Source organism: Leucoraja erinacea, chromosome 33, assembly GCF_028641065.1.
Source record: "Leucoraja erinacea ecotype New England chromosome 33, Leri_hhj_1, whole genome shotgun sequence".
Lineage (NCBI taxonomy): Eukaryota > Metazoa > Chordata > Chondrichthyes > Rajiformes > Rajidae > Leucoraja > Leucoraja erinaceus.
Genome location: NC_073409.1, coordinates 11,802,532 through 11,823,716, shown reverse-complemented (window position 1 = coordinate 11,823,716; position 21,185 = coordinate 11,802,532). Strand labels below are relative to the sequence as shown.

General features: G+C 45.1%; 1 protein-coding gene across 1 annotated transcript; it reads right to left on the bottom strand.

Moving 5' to 3' along the window:
* Window positions 1-139: 139 nt before the first annotated feature.
* slc24a1 (solute carrier family 24 member 1) lies at window positions 140-20,609 on the bottom strand. Its single transcript, XM_055660965.1, has 8 exons — window positions 19,299-20,609; window positions 14,233-14,289; window positions 12,175-12,277; window positions 6,629-6,715; window positions 4,681-4,793; window positions 3,356-3,610; window positions 3,034-3,123; window positions 140-1,907 (listed from the first exon to the last, which is right to left on the bottom strand). The coding sequence occupies exons 1-8, from the start codon at window positions 20,607-20,609 to the stop codon at window positions 1,737-1,739; spliced, it is 2,187 nt and encodes a 728-aa protein (XP_055516940.1). The 3' UTR covers window positions 140-1,736.
* Window positions 20,610-21,185: the final 576 nt, after the last annotated feature.

Here is a 21,185-nt window from a genome sequence, read left to right as displayed (position 1 = left end):
TTATATGGACACTGGGCACGCAATGATCCTGTCCTCTAGCATTACACTGATAATTAAGAATGAGAAGTAGAGGCAAAACATGGTGAAGCCCAACGCTTTGTTCATCTTCCACTTGGAGACGCCAATGGAAATGATCACAAACAGCAGCATCAGAAAGAGAAGTACGATGGCACAGAACAGGCCGTTACTGCTGACTGCAACTGGTTGGAAATCGTTAAACATCGCATATAATAACCAGGGCACTGGAAGCCTGCAACAGAGAAAATCAAAGTAAGTTAAAAGGTGCATCTGGTGACTTCTACCCACCAGCATTGATTGGCGGGTGCCCAGTGGACGGAGTGAAGATAACTGGAGGCAAGGACAGGCAGTCATTTGGCTGAGTTTGACGTAGTCCTGTTTCTCCAGACCGGTTACTCACTGATATAAGTGCGCAGACAAAATAACATTAACTGGTCCTTGGAGTGTTGGAGAAAGGGGAGTATGACAGATGAGGCAAAATGGTTGGAATTTAGTATTCTCATCCTCCGTTCAATTGCCTCAGCACTCTAATTTCTCTGAGAATACCCTATTCTGCATATCTATCCACTTGATCAACACCAATCTTTTTAACCTACCATTGGTGCCTCATAATTGTGAGGATAGGTCAGATGCACAAGTAGCTAAAAGCGATACAAAGGAAAATTGTAGATTTCTGGATTACTGTGACAATTTCTGGGGGAAGGTAAGGCCTACACCATTGAATGGGTTATGGTAGAAAGCTAGGAATGGTAGCTCAATGTTCCAGGGTATAGAATCTTCAGGCATGACAAAGGAGGATGTAATAGAGGTGGTTTTGCAAGATTGATGAAATAATCTATTACTGTTGTGATGAGGGAGGATGTCTTAAAAGGCTCTTCAAATGAGGCCATATGGGTAGAGCTTATAACAACAAAAAGGATGTGATCACTTTGATGGGGTATACAACAGGTCTAATAGTCACCAGGACAGAGAGGAACAGATAACAAGACAAATCGTAAAAAGGTGTAACAGGAATAAGATTATAGCAGTGGGAAATTTCAATAACATAATGCAGGACCTGGGCAAAGTAGACTAGGAGCAGCTCCTTGCAGCTTAGTCTACTTCCAATGTGCGAGTCATTTAAATGTGTAATAGCAAGATAACAAGGCTAATATGTTTCCATAAGGATGAAAGGTCAGAACGTCATTCCCATCGAATCATGGATGTCAAGAGATATTGAAAGATATCTGAAGAAGGGTCTTGACCTGAAATGTCACCCATTCCTTCTCTGCAGAGATGCTGCCTGTCCCGCTGAGTTACTCCAGCATTTTGTGTCTACCCAAGAGATATCAATAGTTGGATAAAGCTTTGGGAAAATCCCCAAACAATTTTTATCATCTTAAGGCAAGAGGATAACCAGTGAAAATTTAAATCTGTTTGAAACTAATGGGGTTGAGGACAAGGGTGAGTTCTTAAATGAAAATATCTCATCAGAAAACAGCCATCAAATGTGAAGCTCTCCCTCGGTACACCACGAAAGGATTTGCCTAATTGGGTTCATTCATTAGAGCCCACAATCTGTCAGTAAGGCAAGTTATTCTGAAGTTAGAAGGAAATTTTGAATGTTATGCTCTGGAGGTGTGGGCCTGAATTTCTACAGATAGTCTGCAGAAATCAAGAAATGTGAGATCAGCATCCTTCAGCTGAAATTCACCTTCGCCAAGGCTTGAGAGTGATTCTTACCCAACTGTGATGTCAAAGATGTTGCTTCCCACTGAGCTGGACACTGCCATGTCCCCAAGACCTTTTCGAGCGACTATAACACTAGTGATGAGGTCAGGGATCGAGGTGCCTGCGGCAAGGATAGTCAAACCCATTATCTCTTCGGAAATGCCAATTGTTTCACCAACCTGAGTGAGAAAGGAAATAGTTGTGATACCAATGCTCCAAAATAACAGGATCCCAGAACTCATGAAATATTATTGATCTGAAAAGTTAACTGTTTCTAGTTAGATGCTGCCTGAACTGCTGAATGTTTGCTCTTAGATCACTGATCAGGTCAACATTGAGGACAACTATAGCCTAGCTAGCTATAGAAAGAGGCTGCCTTCTGGACCCTGGGTTTGAATTAGCTACTTGCAGGTGAACAGAGGTTTACATTAAAACATGATCTTTCTGCCACAGATGATGCTAGAAAATGGCCATTAACTGTTCCTTTGTTTGTCTTTGGAAGATATATCAACAGCAGGAAGTGGGTCAGAAAGCATGCCTTTAACACATTCAATATGTCTGGGACTCACAACAGGAATAGTCACTTGAACATGGTGCTAGCCTGCTGCAGATCCACATTGACCATGTCCAGCTTTTTTACCCCACGGCCAGTCAGCACCTTCCTGGATTGTATCCCAAAGAGCATTGCACCATGCAAACTCTGACCCAGACAGTCTGCGTTTTCATTAAAAGGAGAAAACTTTATGAAGTACCTGGAAGGTGCTGAAGTCTTTCTAATTTATTCAACTCAACCATTTAAGGCAAATTCTGTGGCAACCATCTCCCCTTCATCCAGGCGAGAATCAAATCATTTTTCCCATTCAGGTTTTTTTTTTGAAATGTACACTTTCTCAGATGTTTGCCCGGGTAAGATTTATGATCTAATGAGAAGATTTAGTCACACACACATCTACAAAATGTAGTGGTTTTGATGCTACTTCAAGCTTAATTGCAGCAGTGTTACATCTCACAATGAGATCAGTGGTTTGAAAATTTATTTGAATTTGTATAAACTGTTTTCTATGTATGAAGTGGTGTCAGTTTTATCACTTTAAATGCTTAGTAATCCACTAAGTGGAGGGTGACTGTCCTGAGCTGTTTATTGGTATTCTATCTGAAGAATAACATCTGCAATGCCAGATTTGTGCTTCTTTGATTTATTTAAGAGTTTCATGACTTAAAGCTGCGCATCCTGGGTTTAATATTCTTTCTGCAGTTGACACAGACATGGATTGAGCCCACGTGGGATCAGGTACACGTACCTACCTGGTGAGCCAGGTACACCATCAAGTATGAAAATGCACCGATCCACAGAATTGATCCAATGAAAGTACCAAAAAAGTATTTCTTTGAAGCCTGTAAAAAAAAAGATAAAGACACCTTACCAGTATCCCTTTTACATTTTTTAGGAAATATAACATAAACCTTTGGGGCAGGCAAACAAAGCAAAGGAATTTGTCTGCATAGAAGGCACAGAGTGATCATGTTATTCATGTTCATAGATTCTTGGTTAAGAAATGATCAGACTTCGGGCGTGACACATGCTCATTGCTAATAACTAATCTTTTTGCAATACTGCCTCACTTACTGGGTTTCTGACGTCAGGCACTGTGAGCCAGAGTGGAAACACAATGGGGAGAAGACACAGGTACGTGACCTGTTTCCGCCGTGTTTCTGGCCATTCGAGACTTAAAGGTTCTTCAGCATCGGATTCCTCCTCATCCTCCTCATCTTCGTCATCAGAATCTTCATCGCTGTCATCGCTCTCATCGTCATCGTTACCATCAGAACTTCCATCACCACCTTGACCTCCATCATCTTCACCCTTGCTGTCTGATTCTTTCTAATGAGAAATGACTGAGCATCAGACTTACAGAAATTAATTCAAGGCATTCACTGCACATTGAAATTGCTGTGAAATATGCCAGGGATAAACATCAGTAATACAAAGCGCAGTGCAAAAATGTTCTGAAAGAGTATGGTCCTCCAATGCCAGGAACTGAATTCACTGTTCAAAGCTATAACAATGTTCTTAATAAGGTCAAACCCATGTTATTCAGAAACAAGGTAAAACACCACATCCATATGGGATAGCTGAGTGACTCTTACAATTCTATGCATTATAGTGCATCTACTTCAACCAATCATCATTCTCTTGAAGTTCCAATAGCTTCACTGTTTATAGCTTCTCTGCACAGTTTGAAATGAAGACTGATGTACCAAACTCTGGGTTGCTAACGTGTCGCAGAGAACAGTGGTTCAGTATCCCCATCCTGGGAAATTACCCCCACAATCTTCCCTCCATCCTGAGAAATAACATTTCACCATTGCTCTTTGCTTTCTGTCCCAATGACATTATGTAGTTCCACACAGCCAATGCTCCTTCAAACTCTCCAGATTCATTTGTGTTATGATGTGGCATTTTATCAAAACATGTCTGAAAGTTCTCAGAGACAAATCGCCAACATCACCCATGTGAGTTTGTCATTTCTTCAACAAACTCATCCATAAGATGGAATCCATGCTAGACAAGTGGAAGTCGAGATAAATTGTCAATATATCCCTGATCTCCACTTAGCAGCATCCATAGAATGCTGCTTGTCTCTCAATCAAATCATCCCAATGTTGTTTTCCATCTGATTTTTCCTTGTAATATCCTCAACCAGCTTTACACAATTCCCTTAAAAAATTGTAAAACTTCACCCAGAATATCAGCGTCCGCTCAAGCAAAGCCTACACTGAAAGAGTTTTGGTGCAGGACTGAAGCCCCAGAGCCTGTATCTCAGAGGATACAGTAGCCAATTAACACTGAACCTGACCCAGTAGCACCACCCTCACCCTCCTGCCTGCTAGCCATTGAACCCAACAGAGAAAAGGAACAAGCATCTTTGTGGAACCTTTGGGATCACGTACTGGGTCCTGGTTAGTATTGGCATCATCATTAGTTTCGGGTGGTGATGTGGCTGGCGGGTCAGTTGGGACATTCACCGTGTTCGGGAGATCTGTCCTCTCCTCTGTCTCTCCATCTGAAACAGAAAGTGTGGGAGCTTCAAGCCTGCAGCCCTCTGCATGTTATGAAACGGAACCTTATTTCAGGTGGAAAGTTCTATTCTGGTTCAATACTTGCAACATTTAAATTCAACTAGACTAAGTGGGACCCGTTGGGTCCCAGCATCACATGGGAGGGCTGGTCCCCCAACGCAATATACCACCTCTCCACCAATTCCAATATTGGTGGCAAGTGAGGGTGGAGGGGGGGGGAGCTTTCTGGAATGCAAGTATGTGGTGTTGTGGACTGAAGGGACTGGTATCCAGAGGGCTAGTATGGACATTGTATTCTAGTATGACCGAATGGATTCTTGGGCTGGCGGCTCAGTCACTCAAACCTGTTGTGCTGGCAACTCACTCACGACTGGTGGGCTGGCAGTTGACTCACTGCTATTCCTTGAAATTCCATTTCAAGCAGGGTGCAAGGCCACCAAATTCAAGTGCAGTTTCTTACCACTTCAAGCAGGGTGCAAGGCCACTAAAGACAGCGAGTCGTGACCTCTCCCTCCTCCATCTAGCAGAGACTGAGCCACGCCCACATTTCTGGGTTTTATAGTCCCTTCCCCTCCTACCAGAAAGGGCGTGCCCTTCATGGCGTGATTGACAGGAGAGAGAACCTCAACGTTTTTTAAACACTAATAACTCTTTTATTTTTCATCGATGGGAAAAATACTCTTGTCCTGCACAGCGGAGGGGGACTTCTGAGTAAGATGGCCAAAAAAATCACAGCCGTAAGTGGCAGCGTTTTTTCTAAAATCAATATAAAGTGCAAACAGGAAGTGGTCAAGATTAGACTTTTAATTATATCGAAGGCAAGGCAACTTTAATTAGGGAATGCAACTTTAATTAGGCCAGGCAACTTTAATTAGCATTTCCAAATCTTAGGCAACACAGCTTTAGCATTTCCAAACCATAGGCAACACAGCTTTAGCGATATTTTCAAACCACATTAAGGGCACTGATGGGTCAGTAAAACTACTCAGTTTAGTAGACATGTGTTCAGTTATTCACAGCATAGACTGAGAGATGTGACCCTCTCGCTCCCCCATCTTGCAGAGACTGACTGAGGCACTCACATCCGGGTTTTATAGTCCTTCCAGAAGGGGCATGGCCTTCAGGAGAGAGAATCTCAACATTTTTTAAACACTAATAACACTTTTATTTTTCATAGATGGGAAAAATCCTCTTGTCCTGCGCAGCGGAGGGGGACTCTGAGTAAGATGGCCAAAAATCACAGCCGTAAGCAGCAGCGTTTTTTCTAAAATCGATATACAGAACAACAGGAAGTGGTCAAGATCAGACTTTTAGTAATATAGATAAATAATTATATAAAAAATGAAAAGACGGTCCAGTCCCTTCACAAATGTTGCCTGACCTCCAGCTACTCTCCTTTTTTTGCTACCTGTTCCAGCATCTGCGCCAAATTCAAGTGGACAGCGACTGGGTTCTCCATCTGGCCCTATCAGGCAGAACACGTGTTGGGTAAAGCGTTCGGCAAGTTTAGACCAGGACATAACAGGACATAACATCACTAGATAGCTGAACTCAGCTTTCCCCGAGCCAGATTAGTGGACCAAATGGAAGCAGACTGGTTGTACTAGGGGCAGGTGGCAGACTGGGGAAATAATGACTCTAGTGGTCAATAATAAACTGCCGCCTGTCCTGGGATATCTGCAATGTAACCCTTCCTTTTATTCCCCAACTGAAACTCAGTTTTGGCCAAGCAAGAAGACAGTGCTTGGGCCCACCGATGGTGACGCCATTCCTTCCTCTACTGCCTTGTTATCCACTCACTGGCATTTCTGGGTCTCACCTTTCATTTTTGTTTGTCGTTCTTCTTTTGGGCCTCCATTTCCATTGGCCATATTGTTCATTACTTCAGCCTTCTGCATAAACTTCACTGCAAACAAAAGCGAGGGAGAAGATTCTGAAATCACCATGAGTGACTCGGCTAACACTTAACACAAGTTCCACCCTGAACCCCTGTGGAAGCTGGAGCCTTCAAGCTTCCGATTTTTCAATCATCTGCTAAAATGTCCATGTGCATACAGTTCACTACTGGAAGAAGTGCAAATAAATCACTGCTTACCTTGGGAGGCAGTTTGGGCCCCTAGGTGAAAGGAGAGGAAGAGGTGATAAGACAGCAGTTGTGTTTTTTAAGGGACATGTGGGAATATGAGCAGGGTGTTTAGCTGGTGAAGAGCTTTGTGTGGAAATGGGGTGTATGTGGGGGCATGTGGTGAAACGCTGAGGCTGGGGGAAGGGAGCTTTGATGGGAATGGGGTGATGTTTGGTTGATGGGGAGGATGATAGGTGGGTTGCTGTGATGAGGCTTTGATGGGGAAGAATGAAGTATGGTTGATGGGGAGAGGGTGATGTGTTTCTGCTGGGGGAGGGGTGATGACTAGTTGATGGGAAGGGTGAAGTATGGTTATTGGTAGAGGGGGTGATAGATGCAGATAGAGGTTTGATGGGTGGGTGTTTGAGGGACGACGGGCTTGGATGGGGGGAGACATAATGAGTGGTCGATGGTTGAGGGATGATGGGTGGTTGATACGGGAGGGGTAGTGTTCATCATTGCTCTGTGCTTCTGAAGTTTCCGCACTTATCTTTCTCCTTCAAGGATACAGAATACTTAACGCTCATTCTGTGATAAACTCGGACTTTACGCATGTTCTTTATCAATCTCTAATTTAGAGCAGCAAAGGAAAGGATCTGTTTCCTTGAGAGAATGGGCAGTGAAAGCACAAACACGCAACTTCCTTGTGAACATCTGCAGGAGTTGGAGATCAGACATGGGGATGGGATTTCATTCAACCTCCATCTGTGAGCCTGCTGGAGCTCAGATACCACCCTCTGCATCCAACCTAGACTGGGCCCTCCACCCTGAGATCATTACCTCCAGACCTATGAACATTGTGCAGGCATCTGTCAGGAAAGTGGTCATGTGGACTGGACAGTGTCTCTACACTGGGACGTTGTGCTGGACATTGGTCTGTACAGCTGGCCCCAACAATTCCCAAACTTCATTGAACTTGAGCTCAGGATGGTGCCGGACTGAGTATTCAAACCTGGCCCAAGACCATACCGATCTCGGTGTGCTGACATGACAAACTTCAGCAGCTCTGACTTCCTGGCTATGCCAATTCCATGGCCAGCCAAGTGCCATGTTTCAGGATTTGCTGGTTCACTAACGTGCAGTCCACACATGTAAAGCTTTGTGGTTCTTTGTATTGTGTGAGCATCAGCTGTGGATACAGATTGTGAATGGCTGGGGTTCTCTTATCCGTACACAACTGGTCACAGATCCCCAGTCTACAAGCAGTCTATATATTCCTACTCCTTGTTTTCAATCCAATGCCAATCCTCCGTCCACACCAACTAATCCCCACTGCTGTGCATTCTAGTTATGTTAGTAATCCCGTGTGTGGTTAATTGTCAAAGGTTCAACATCAAAAGATTTATTGAACAAGATTTCCCTTTCATCAATCCATACTGATCCTGTTCTAATCTTATTACTGGCACTCCTACTTTAAACAAACATCTTCCCTGTACTGTGGTAAAGTAAACTGGTCTGCAGTTCTTCATGTTTTCAATTCCATCTCCTCCTAAATGGTGAGATTACATTAGCCACAGTCTAATCTGTGTGATCTATTCAACAACCCGAGGATATTTTTGGAAGTTGACAACAAATTGAGATCTGTGGACCACTCCTTCAAAACCCGTGGATCTGACATCTTGATCTCCTGAGCTCTGCAGATTCCTCTCTGTAACTTTAGCCTTTTGTTTAAAATCTGGACCACCTCTCCCCTCTTCACTGTCATCTTCTAAAAGTTAAGAATCCTACAACATTTTATTTTCACTTGACCAAAGTATAGGGATTAACCCCAAAACTACACTCCAGACAGTTTATCCACAGTGATGGAGCAAGTCCTTGGATCAAGTCTTGGACAGAATTACCATTAACTTGGAAACTATAATTGATTAAAGAAAGGCAGTATGGATCTGTAAAAGATTAATTTTGTTTAAATTACTGGACTGACTCTTTGATAAGGAATAAAGGGGATTGATGAAGGAAATGTTGATGATGTAGGTATTGATTCCTAAAAAGCATTCTTGCAGAGATTGGACACCAGGGGTTAAAGAGTAAAGAGTCTGCAGCAACATGGAAATTAGTAAATTGACGGAAAATAAAGAATGAACAGGTGAATATGATCTAGAGAGCGTAATTCTAATAGGGATCTAAGAATTGTGATCTAGAGTATATGTGCAGAGCTCACTGCAAATGTTTGGGCACATCAAGTAAGTGGTTAAAAACACAGGATTTGGGGCTTTGTTAAAAATGAGCACAGGAAGGAAGTTTTGAGAAAACTTTCAACTGATGGACTCAAGGTCTATCGGGTTTAGAGATGGGTGCTGAAGAGACTCGCTGAATTTATCTCAGGATTGAAAGTGTTTCGTTCTGTGAATAGATTAGAGGAGCTGGGTTTTCCTCCTTAGTGCAGGGGTGTATGCAAGATGATCAGATAGGGGTGGGGGATTTAAATTCATGAAGGATGTAAACATAGTGGAGAGAGAGAGAGAGAGAGAAACAGTTCCCATTGATGGAAGGGCCGAAAGGAGAAAGTTAAAGTAGTTGGCAAAATAGCCAAAGATGACATGAGGGAATAATTACTGACGTAGCAAGTAATTACGGCCTGAAATGTGAAGCTGGAGAAGTGGTGAGGGCAAATTCAAACTTGCTTTCAGAAAAAAGCTGAATAAGTAGTTGAGTATGATTTGCAGAACCGTGGGGAGACGTTGGGGTCTAGGACCAGCAAGACAGCTCTTGGACAAACCCAGTAGGGGCTGGAGAGTCGGATAGCGTATTCCTGCAGTAACCATCCTGTATCTGTGCAGATGCTGCCCTTGGTCAGTGAGTGACAGTGAGATGGAGTCACTCTGCGGGCAGCAGCCGCTGCGATGGATCCGACACGGCTCGCTGAGCGCTAACTCATCGCTTGGTGTTAAGCTGATTGGCTCCCGCTTTGATCCAGCTTTCCTTCAGCTCTCAACAAATCTGATTACAACCCAAGAACTTTCCTTCATCTCACACGCATCCAGTAGCAGGGCCTGGCTGCCGGAGCAAAGCCAGGGTGCTGAGAAGGTCAAACTTGGAATTTGCACAGGGAGGAAAAACTCCCAATAATTAGCAAACTCCAATCAACAAAATCAATTCCTTTCAGCTGTCTATTGAACTATATCTTTGCGAGTTGAGATTTGAAAAAGATTCAGGTCTGTGACTAGCGCGGATTTCCTGACACTGAAACTAATGACATTTTATGTTAAGCAAATAAACAAGTCTGCTACATCATTGGGGAGGTGCATTTGAGTTTTTCCAGAAATATGAAAGGAAATTTTAATCTGGGCCAAAGGTTTAGTTCCAAGACATGTTCAAACCCCAGCTCAAACATTGAGAGGTGGATTTGGAAAGAAGGTCAAGGCAAGTTATTTGTGCAAGGACCTGACTAAGTTCCTCAGCTCAGGAGCAAGGGAAGGTGTTCCAGAGAAAGGACAGAGAGAAATAGCAGGAAACATACCAATGTAATAGATTTACAGAGCTACAGTCTGGCCAGTGTGTTGGTGGGTGGGTGAGGATGCAGTGTTGAAATACTAACTGCAATCTTGCACTTCATTAATCAGCAATTTGTTAATTTACATTTCTCTCTCCAGTGCTGACAACTGCTTTCATATTGCACCTGTAACACCACACCGATCATCACCGCATCGAACATTGGCAATGAAATGAGGAGACGGGTCCCTCTTTAATATCGTGTCTTGTGCTTCCTTGAAGAAGCAGAACACTGGAAGACAAAGCTCCAGCTTCCATATGAGGAGCCCCTGAGACTCTGAACGGCACACTGTCTAAGCAGTAGTGCCAGGGTCCTTAGCAGTGTTTGACTGCAGGCCAAGAATCATTTATTCATCCAACTGGCTATGAGGAGTTGATGAACAACCAATGTACAGGGCTTGTGACTTTTGGTGAAACTATCAGTGATGTGTCCAGCTGGTATTGACAACTCTGAGCATTAATCGAACTCCGGGGAAGAGAGAAAGTTCTTTGCTAAGGAAGAAATCCCTCTTCATTTTGTGTGGGTTATCATCCCTTTCCACTCTTAAAACTGATGCAGAGTCTCAAGTTGAAACGGTGATATCTCTTTCCCTCTGTAGATGCTGCTCAACCCGCTGAGTTCCTACAGCATATTGTTTGTAATTTCTGTGTTAGGGAACTTCTGAAGTAGCCTCCCTCTATAATTAGTGATTTGATAACATGGGTGCCTCCTCTTGAGTCCAGTGTACCAGAGGAAAGGGAAAGAGCAGGGCAGCAGCTGCAGCTCCCACTTTATCTGATTAGCCTCCAATCTCTGCTTATCTATCTTTGTAAAGCAGAGTTGGTAATCCTGCATGTGTCAGAGGGTGATTGAGAAAGGAGACTCTCACTTCGCTGAGTTAAAAGGCCCTTTATTGATAATATGAAGCTGTTTATTATGTTATTCTGTGACATGGAAGGGGTCAGATGGATGGAGAGTCGACCCTCCATGTAATTGCTCTTGGCTGGACGGAAACACGCCAACAGGGCCAGAGACCATATTCCTTGACCATCCTCTTGAACATGGAAATATATGAATTCAGAGCTGGAGCCCAATCCATCCCACGAGCCTATGCCACCATTCAATAATTCACAGCCGATGTCCCCTCAATAATGTTTCTGCTCTTGCTTATCTAGATCTGTCTACTTCTGCCTTGATAATATTCAATGACCCAGCTTACATCTCCCTTTGAGGAAGAGGCTTCCAAAGACTCAATTCTTTGAGAAAATAAAAATTGCACCTTTTCTCTGTTTTAAATAGGAAACCCCTTGCGTTTAAAAACTGACCCCAGGTTCCAGATTCTCCACGAGGAGACAGTCTCTCCTCCCTTGCAAAGCCCGTGAAGATCTAAGGAATGGGAAAGAACAAGGCTGGGAGAAATGAGGAATGATCTTAAAATATTTTACAATTTATTGTTATTTGTTAATGGTGTGTTAAGCCTCCACTGAAATTCCAGTTAAACCTCTGTCCAGTGCAGTGAGTGTCCTTCACAAAGTCAGCCTAGCTGACCACATGACACAGTGAACTTTGTGGAAAAAACAATACATGGTTAACATTGAACTAACTTTGCTATTACACCAAAGATTTTTTTGGACTTAATCTTCTGATCATAACTCCCTGGTTGTAAGTAATGGCAAACAGCGCAAGATTGCATCTCATTACGGGGACCTGACCTGAACTGACCTGACCCGGCCCGTTCAGTGTGAGTGACCGGTTACCCACGGCTCACCTTCAGTTAAGGGGTCCAGTGTGTTGATCATGAGCTGGAATATGGTGCTTCGCAGGGTGCTGTTGTGTAGAGAGGGTGTGCTGCATCCTGGCGCTAGAGTCTCCTTTGGATAAACATTAAATAAGAAATCGCACTAAAATATTTCAAAATATTTACGTCAGGGATTAAACAAGAACTTTCAACAGTAATTGAACCAAATATATACAAAAATGGAAATTAGGTGTAGGAATAAAACCACTGAACTGACTCTACCCTCAAATCACATTTGCATCTATCCCTGGTTTTCTCTCATCCATGGAAGAGAGTTCCAGAGGGTCTGAATGAACAATGTTCACCTTGTTGTGGACTTAAATGGATGAACTCTTAAGTTAAAGTAACCTCCAAATTCCAGATTCTCCCATAGGAGGAAACACCCTCTCCACATCTGACAAGCAACATATATTTCAAGTTCTCTCTCCCTCTCCCTCTCCCTCTCCCTCTCCCTCTCCCTCTCCCCCTCCCCTCCCCCTCCCCCTCTCCCTCTCCCTCTCCCCTCCCTCTCTCCCCTCTCTCCCTCTCCCTCTCTCTCTCTCTCTCTCTCTCCCCTAATTGTTTCTTATTAAGTTTACAGGATGTATCTGATTAAAGTGTGAGAGCTCCTACTGTAACCAAGTGATGGCCTACTACAGAACAGTCACATGTCAAAATGGCACAATCTGCTTCACATGAGTGGTATCCAGCAGAATTTGAGTCCAAAAGCTTGGCTAAAGAGGTAGGTCCGTTTAAGGAGGAAGTAGAGGTAAAGGGTCAGGAAGAGATTTCCAGAGTCGGCGCTAATTAGCATGGAGGTGGAAGAGAATAAATAAAGTGTTAACAAATTGCTGCCATAAAAAAAGTGAGTCTGGGGAATAAGTAATTGAAATGAATTGGAGGATGAATGAAACAAGTGTATAGGATCAGTCTTTATGATAGAAAATACAAGAAATAATACCAAAGTAGCTCTATATTGGGAAATAAAAGGCAAGGAGCTGAGGAAAAGTACAATCATCAGGCCTGTGGGACTGAACAAACTGTTGGGGCAATAAACTGAACATCTTCTTGGTCGTGACAGACCTCATTCTAGGATCTTAAATAAGTGATTGTTCAAATAGTTGATGCGCTATTTTTTAAATGTTCCAAAGTAACTGGGAAGGCTCCATTGGATTGGAAATGGAAAATATAACTATTTTATTCAAAAATGGAGGAAGACAGGACATAGAAAATTACAGCCTGGTTAGTTCAATGTCTATCATTTGGAAAATGTGGACCCTGTTGTTAAAGCTGGGCATTTAAATTAATTCAGGGTCATCGGGCAATGATTTGAAGAAGGGACATTGAGTTATTAGAATTGTTTGACAAAAAATAACTGGTGTTGTGGATTAATGAGAAACAGGCCATGTACTATCCAGAAGGCTGTATTACAGGTTATGATCGCAAATTAAAAGCTCACGATGTAGGAGATAACATAATCGCATGAAGATCGGTTGGTGAAGAGAACCATAGGGTAGAATAAATGAGTTTGTTCCTGGTTGTCCAGGTGTAAGGAATGGTGTGCCATAGGGACAAGTGCAGAGCCCACAATATTTCACAATTTAGATAAATAACAGGTGGAATTATCGTGTGACATTTTCTGATGGAAAGAAAGTGTAAAAGTACTTTCCATGAGAAGAGAAATTGAATACAATGTAGGCAAGTCAAGTTCACTTATGTAGGGCATTGACAAGACCAGTCCAGGGCACATTTTTGGTTTCCTTATCTAAAAAGGACTTCATGCTTTGTAATCAGTTCAGAGAAGATTTTCAAGAACGTTAGATTGGAATAGTAACCTGGTTGATTCAAACTGAGAATCTATTTCCTTTTCCATCTTATCAAAAGGGAAATGTGACCATGATGGATTGTAGAGATGAACTTTAGTCCATGAAACCACAATTCTTTTTGTAAATTTTCTAAAGCCATTTATGACACAAACCAAAAGCAATATCTGCTTTGCATGGTGTTTCAGCGTATTAATTATTGGATTCTGCCTAGTTGCACTTTTACCTTGAGCCTGGTATTATCACTTGGTTCTTCATCTTTGAGATCAATATCAGTGTTCTTCTTCATGCAAGAAAGAGAAATTGAAAATTATTCACCATGCAAATGTTTCATAATACTGACTTCCATAAAGATTTGAATGGCAAATTGTGACAGATTAGATCTTTAGATACAATCCCACCCCAATTATGACTTTCTAAATCTTCATAAGCAAGTGACCATTCTTTCATTGTTGTTCACTTGTATGATCACACCCATAGGCAGTAGAAACAATACAGGGCTAAACACAAGGATATCAGGACTGGTGCTCACAGATTTGGTCAATGAGGAAGCTTCCGAGGACGCTCTTAAAGTCGGAGACCAAGCTAGAACCGTTTGGGAAGTGTCTAGTTACATTTGAAAATAAGATCGTTTTCAGGAGACACAAAAAAACTGGCATTGTCGGAATCTGGAGCCAAAACAAAATTGAAGTGCTGGAGGAACAAGTGTTTGATGTGTGTAGTGAAATGTACAGACGACATTTCTCTTTGGGACCTTCTTTCGTGTTTATTTTCAGTCTATCCACGTAACTATCTCCCTTTCCAACCCGCACAGAACTCTCACGCAGAAAATCAGAAACCACCTCAAACTGATGGGTTTGAGTCAAGCCTGCTGGTTAAATGGAGAGAGGAAGGTCAGTTATTTTTTACCATGTCGCTTTAGTTTCATGTTTTTAGTTACTTCCAGGTGTTTTACCTGTTTTAATTAATTTTAGATTTTTATCAGAAAATAAAGTAATTCTTAATATTTTTCAGTATTTAATTACATTTTCAAAGAAGTTGAAATTACTCACAAACAAAGCTCCACCCCCATCTTTGCTGCCTGTCAAACTCCATCTGTGTTCAGGGGATGGGGCCTCTCTATGACTCCACCCATTTAGATATTCAGACCTGGCTGTGTGAATGGAGGGGCAGGCAGTTAGTGAGCCCAGCCCTCTCCCGCTAGCCCAACAAATGTTGGAATGGGATGGCAAGCAATGATTCCAGGTCAAGGAGACGCATGAGGCAACACCAACACTGCCAACGCTCTAATTCATCTGGCAGAACTTGCTCTCACCCTCAAAAACTTATCTTTCGATTAATCCCTCCATCTACAAATCAAAGGAATAGTCATGAGCACAGCTACGCCAATCTTTATATTGGCTACAGGGAATAGTCCTTGTTCCAAACTTACTCTGGTACCTATCCCCAACTTGTTCTCTGCTTCACTGACAGCTGCTTCCTGCACTCGTTAGGATTTTACCATCTTTTCCACCAACCCTGCCCTCAAATTCACCTGCTAAAAGGTCCGACTCCTGCTCCAAATATCTCCTCTCCAACCTCCATCCAAGGAAAATGAAGTCTTTCCAGGTGAGGCAGAGATTCAAGTGTACTTCCTCTAACCTGGCCGAATGCATTTGGTGACCTCATCTACAATGGTGAGACCAAGCGCATACTAGATACAGTGGACCTGACCTGAGGGCGGACATCTTGAGCTTCCAGTTACATCTCATTTCAACTTCCTTTCCCATTTCCACACCCATCTTTCCTCCGTTTTCCATACCCACATTTCTTCGCAGCCAGGATGAGGACAAATGCAAACGAGAAGAACAACACCTGATATTCCACTTGGGAAGCCATGGTATGAATGTTGATTTTTCAATTTAAGGATCCCTGAACCTATTTTGTTCTTTTCCCACTCTTTCCAATCCACACAGGGTCTCTCTCCCTTTGTTCACCTTTTTCATCCTCTCTCATTACCAAGATTCATCTCTCTCCCCCTCCTGGTTCCATTTGGCCATCATCATCCCTTAACTGGTTCCACCTCTCATCTCTCCGACCTCATTATGTCAGCTATCTCCCCCTCAACACTGTCAGTCTTAATGCAATGTCATGACCCAAATGGTCTGCCGTGTACTTCCTCCAGATTCCAGGCAGTTTCCTGGATGCAGAGGGTTCTTTCTTTGCAAACTTTCATTGGGGATGTTTTCTATACGTCACTACAAGATGTTAAATAGGTGGATAATTTCCAGGTGGTTGAGTGGTCACAATGGTCATGCTTTCTCTTTTAGGTAAATGGAGGGTTGATATTTTACACAAACTATGCACAACTGGCATGGTGAACTAAATACTTAAAATTAAGGCCGCATGTATCCACAATACTTAATCTCTCTCTTTTCACAGGCTCATGTGCAAAGCTCCACAGCAATTAGTTTAAAATGGGTCAAGGTAACACGGGATTAATCAGAATGAATTATGAACAGTCCCTGTGAGATGAGCTCCCGCTGGAGGTTACTCAAGGAAGGAGAGCAGACACACGCTGCCACAGCCTGGGACATTTCCTGTCTGCACCTCCTGTCATTACCGTGACAAGGGAACCATTTTAAAGAAAAGGTAATAACTGAGACTGTCAGCAGACTGTGTGGTTACTGACAGAATTGATTGAGCAATGTGCATGGAGGTTGCAAAATAATTTCAATGGCATACAAATTTGCTGGTTGCTCTAAAGTGTGCATGCTGTTGAGAAACAACTTGCAAGTGCACTCAGAACAGAAGTTCATTGTTGGAGTCTATCAAACACATTGTCGTGGAGGTACACAAAAATGCTGGAGAAACTCAGCGGGTGCAGCAGCATCTATGGAGCGAAGGAGATAGGCAACGTTTCGGCCCGAAACGTTGCCTATCTCCTTCGCTCCATAGATGCTGCTGCACCCGCTGAGTTTCTCCAGCATTTTTGTGTACCTTCGATTTTCCAGCATCTGCAGTTCCTTCTTAAACACATTGTCGTGGAGGTGGAGTTGGAAGCGAGGTTACCAAAACCATCAGTTGGAACAGCCAGTGGTCCAGCTCAACTTCTCTCCAACATAATGTTTAATTCCAACATTTAGACATAAAATAGTTTGAAAGAACAAAGGGTAGAGGAAGAATGATTGACTCCTTGGGCATGAGATGCCTGCATAGTAAAAGTACCCCATATCTTTGCAGGAAATGAAGAATGCATGGGGTCCTTGAGCAAATGAAGAATGCTGGAAAAGGGTCCTTGAGCAGATTTGGTGACTGGTGAAGCAACATATTAGCTGTATGGAATAAGTGCTGGGCATACTCAGCAGGACAAGTAGTAACTGTGGAAAAATAAACAAAGTCGTGTTTCAGGTTGAAGCTCTTTGTTACAACTGGGAAAGAGGCAGACCAAGTCAACAAACCAATTCCTCACTTTCCCAGCTCTGATCAAGTTCTTTGACCTGAAGCATTAACTCGCTTACCTCTTCCACAGATTCTGCCTGAGCTGCTGTGTGTTTCCAGCATTTTCTGAATGTTTAAATTTCCTTTTACGGAAGAATGCTGAAACTGCTCAGCTTATTGAACAATGAACAACGACAGATAGAAGAATGATGTTACAGCTGAAACCTTACAGCAGAACTGATACAGAAGAAAAGCACATTTTTCGAGATGATTAAATTCATCGTTGAGTCCTAAGCTGCAACATGTCCATGGGGAAGATGAGGTGTTGCTCCTCAAGCTTGGGCCTTGCAGCAGTGCATGAAGCCAGAGATTGAACAATCAGGGTGGAGAAAGCTGGTGACAGGGAGCTAGAAGCTCAGAGTCACCCCAATGATGCTCTGTACTTGGCATATGTGCGACTTCTAATGTCCTCCACCACTTTGCCAACTGGCTCATCTTTGCCATGGATGTCCAATCACTCTTTATCTCCATCCCAGACCTGAAGGGTCTGAGCGCCCTCTGAATCAGTCCCCACAAGTAACTAGTTCTCCTAAAACTCCACTCACTTTCTCCAAATTAAAGGTGAAGTGAACTTGTGCTGCCTGAGCTACCTGTGTCTTTATCTGGGAGACATGGAGCAGTCCTTATTTCAGGCCTATTTTGGTCTCCACTCTTATTCTAATGCACTGGTGTGGCTTACTTTGCAACTTCTGTCAGTTCCAACAAGATTCCATTACCATACATATTCCCCACTCCTCTCCTTTCAGCCCTCTCCTTGTGACTCTCGGATGTGTTCTTCCATCCCCATCTATCTCTCCCTGTCGTATGCTACTTATCATTGTAATTGCTGTTGCACCTCCCATAATTTCATATGTTCCCCTCCTAACATCCAGGGACCCTATCTGTCTTTTAGATAAGACAGCGATTCTTGCCAATCTTGTATCGGAGTGGAGAACTAGTGCTCAGACCACAGGGGCAGGCAGACCCGAGCTTGCTGTTCCATGCCACTGAAATTCTTCATTCCACTTCACTCTGACCTCTTCATCTGCGGTCTCTGCACACGCGCAGTTTCACTAATACACACCACGGTCACACCGATTGATACACACTCACTCTCACACACACACACTGATAAACATTCAGTCACACTAATACACACTGGGTCTCATTGACACACACTCACAGACTCACTAATACACACTCAGTCTCACTGACACACACACTCTCTGACTCCCATGTAGTCCCATTGGTACACACTCACTCACACTCACACACACAGTCTCACTGATGCAAAATCAGTCTCACTGACACACTCAGACTCACTAATACACACTCGGTCTCACTGAAACACACACACACAGTCTCTGACACTCCCACGTAGTCTCATTGGTTCACACTCACACTCACACTCACTCTCATTCACACACACAGTCTCGCTGATAAACATTCAGTCACACCAATACACACTCACTCTCACTCTCACTCTCACTCTCACTCTCACTCTCACTCTCACACACACACACACACACACACACACACACACACACACACACACACACACAGTTTCACTGACTCATACTCAGTCTCACTCACACTAACTCATGCAGGCGACCGGAGCATTGGAAGCCATCTGCTTGTGGTTACCACTCAGTCTGTGGCCGGGACCTTGGACGGGGAGGGGGGAGGGGGGAGAAGCGTCCGGGAGCCGGTGGGGCGGTGACGCCAGGTGGGGGGGGGGGGGGGGGGGGGGGGGAAGCGGCCGGGAAGCGGCCGGGAGCCGGTGGGGCGGTGACGCCAGGTGGGGGTGGGGTGGGGGGGGAGGCCCGCACTCACCTTGACGCCGTGGAGCAGGGACATCACTTTGACCACGTTGCTGTTGTTGGTGATCTGGCGCTTGAACCACTGCTCGATCTCGCTGTTGTACTTCATGAAGCCCACGTAAGCCAGGTAGGCGAGCAGGAGGCACAGGCTCTCCCACCAACAGATCATGTTGTCCAGGAAGAAGACGATGAGCATCAGCAGGTCGACGATGTAGAAGGAGACGTCGCGGAAGAGCGGCCACCAGCTGAGGTAAAGGATCTCCCGGGAGAAGATGGCGCACATGCCGATGACGAAGAGGATATTGAAGACGGCTGAGCCCACGATGGTGCCGATGCCCACGTTACTGTGCGAGATGAACACCCCGATCAGGGCGGTGAAGAGTTCTGGCGCCGAGCCCCCGGCCGCCATGAAGGTCGCGCCCGCCACATCGTCCGAGATCTTCAGCCTCTCAATGATGGCGCCCAGAGACGGCACGAAGAACTCGTCACACACCAGGGCCAGCGCGATGAACATGTAGACCATGCCCGTCACATGGAGCAGCACCCAGCCCTGGCGCCGCTCCTCCAGGCTGAATACATCCACCGGGTACGCGCTCCTGATGTGGCCGGGGGGAGGCTCCACGCTGCCGGCCGGTGCCTCGCTGCTGCCCGGCGTGGAAGCTGCCACTGTGGGCGCCGGCACCGGCACGATCTCGTTGCCCACCAGGATACATCCCCTTAGTCTAGGCTTCCCCGACGGGGCCGGCTCGCTGCTGATGGCGGCGGCGCTGGTCTGGTTGGGAGGGGGCCAGTTGTTGGAGTCTCTGGTTAACGGGTTGTTGGGGCCGAGGACCCCTGGCCGGGGGCTCTTGGCGCCGGTGAGACCGGGGTTGGGGGTGCTAGACCCGTGGGGGCCGGGGTGGGGACTCGGGGTCTCAGGGTGAGCGCTTCTGGTCCGCGCAAGCCCGGGGTCTGGGCTGCTGGTCGTGGGGAGTCCTGGGTCGGGGCTGCTGGTCGTGGGGAGTCCTGGGTCGGGGCTGCTGGTCGTGGGGAGTCCTGGGTCGGGGCTGCTGGTCGTGGGGAGTCCTGGGTCGGGGCTTCTAGCCCCGGTGAGCCTGGGGTGTGGATTCCGGGTCCCAGGGAGCTGGGTGTGCGCGCTGCCAGATGTTGTGACCTGCAGCAGTTTTCTGCTGTAAGGGAAGGAGGCGCCTCCGGCTCCCGCTCCCCACAGCGTCGATCCCGGCCACGACCCGGTGGGGAACCGCGAGAGAGAGCAAATGGTCAGCGCTGCGAGCAAGAAGACTACCCGACTCCAGCTCAGTCTCCTCCTGCGCCCCGGAAACATCCCGTCTCCGTTCTTCAACGCTCCAATGTTGGATATTTACACCAGGCCCACCAGCGGTGCCCGGGCGGCGAGCCTGTGTCTCCGCTCCTGGATCACCGGCTCATTCCCAGCGTCGCCCAACACTGGGCTTCTCGTTCTAAAGAGATTTGGGAGAAGGTGGACGCGGCAGTTTTAAGCCGGGATCTGTAATCTCTGCGCAGCTCGCTCACCCGCCCTGAACCTGAACCTGAACCTGATCCTCCGGCGGGCGGGCCGGCTGGAGGGGGCCAGACCCGAGCACCGACTAACCAGGGCGCCAAGCCGATGTTAATCAGCCTCCCGACCGACCTGCACAATCTTGACCCATTTCTGCAGAAGAAAGAATGACTCGGGGACCGGTATCTATGGAAACTGAAATAATTTACTCTCTGAATACTCAAGCAACTCTAATCAGATGTCATTAAATATTCGGTGATTAAATATTAAATATTGTTTTCAGTCCGTAAGGGTCCCGCAGCGCCGCGCGCATTAAATACAAAACAACATGGGAATATTGGAGAGAGTTGGGCGAGGATCTATGAAGGGGGAAGCACGCCT

Bases quoted from the DNA above. Each gene is read 5' to 3' on its own strand.
- slc24a1 (XM_055660965.1), bottom strand. From the start codon at position 20,609: ATGTTTCCGGGGCGCAGGAGGAGACTGAGCTGGAGTCGGGTAGTCTTC. The intron at 14,290-19,298 runs GTGAGTGCGGGC...TCTTGCATGAAG, and splicing joins CCCTGCTCCACGGCGTCAAG to AAGAACACTGATATTGATCT. The intron at 12,278-14,232 runs GTAAAAGTGCAA...GTTTATCCAAAG, and splicing joins GTGATAATACCAGGCTCAAG to GAGACTCTAGCGCCAGGATG.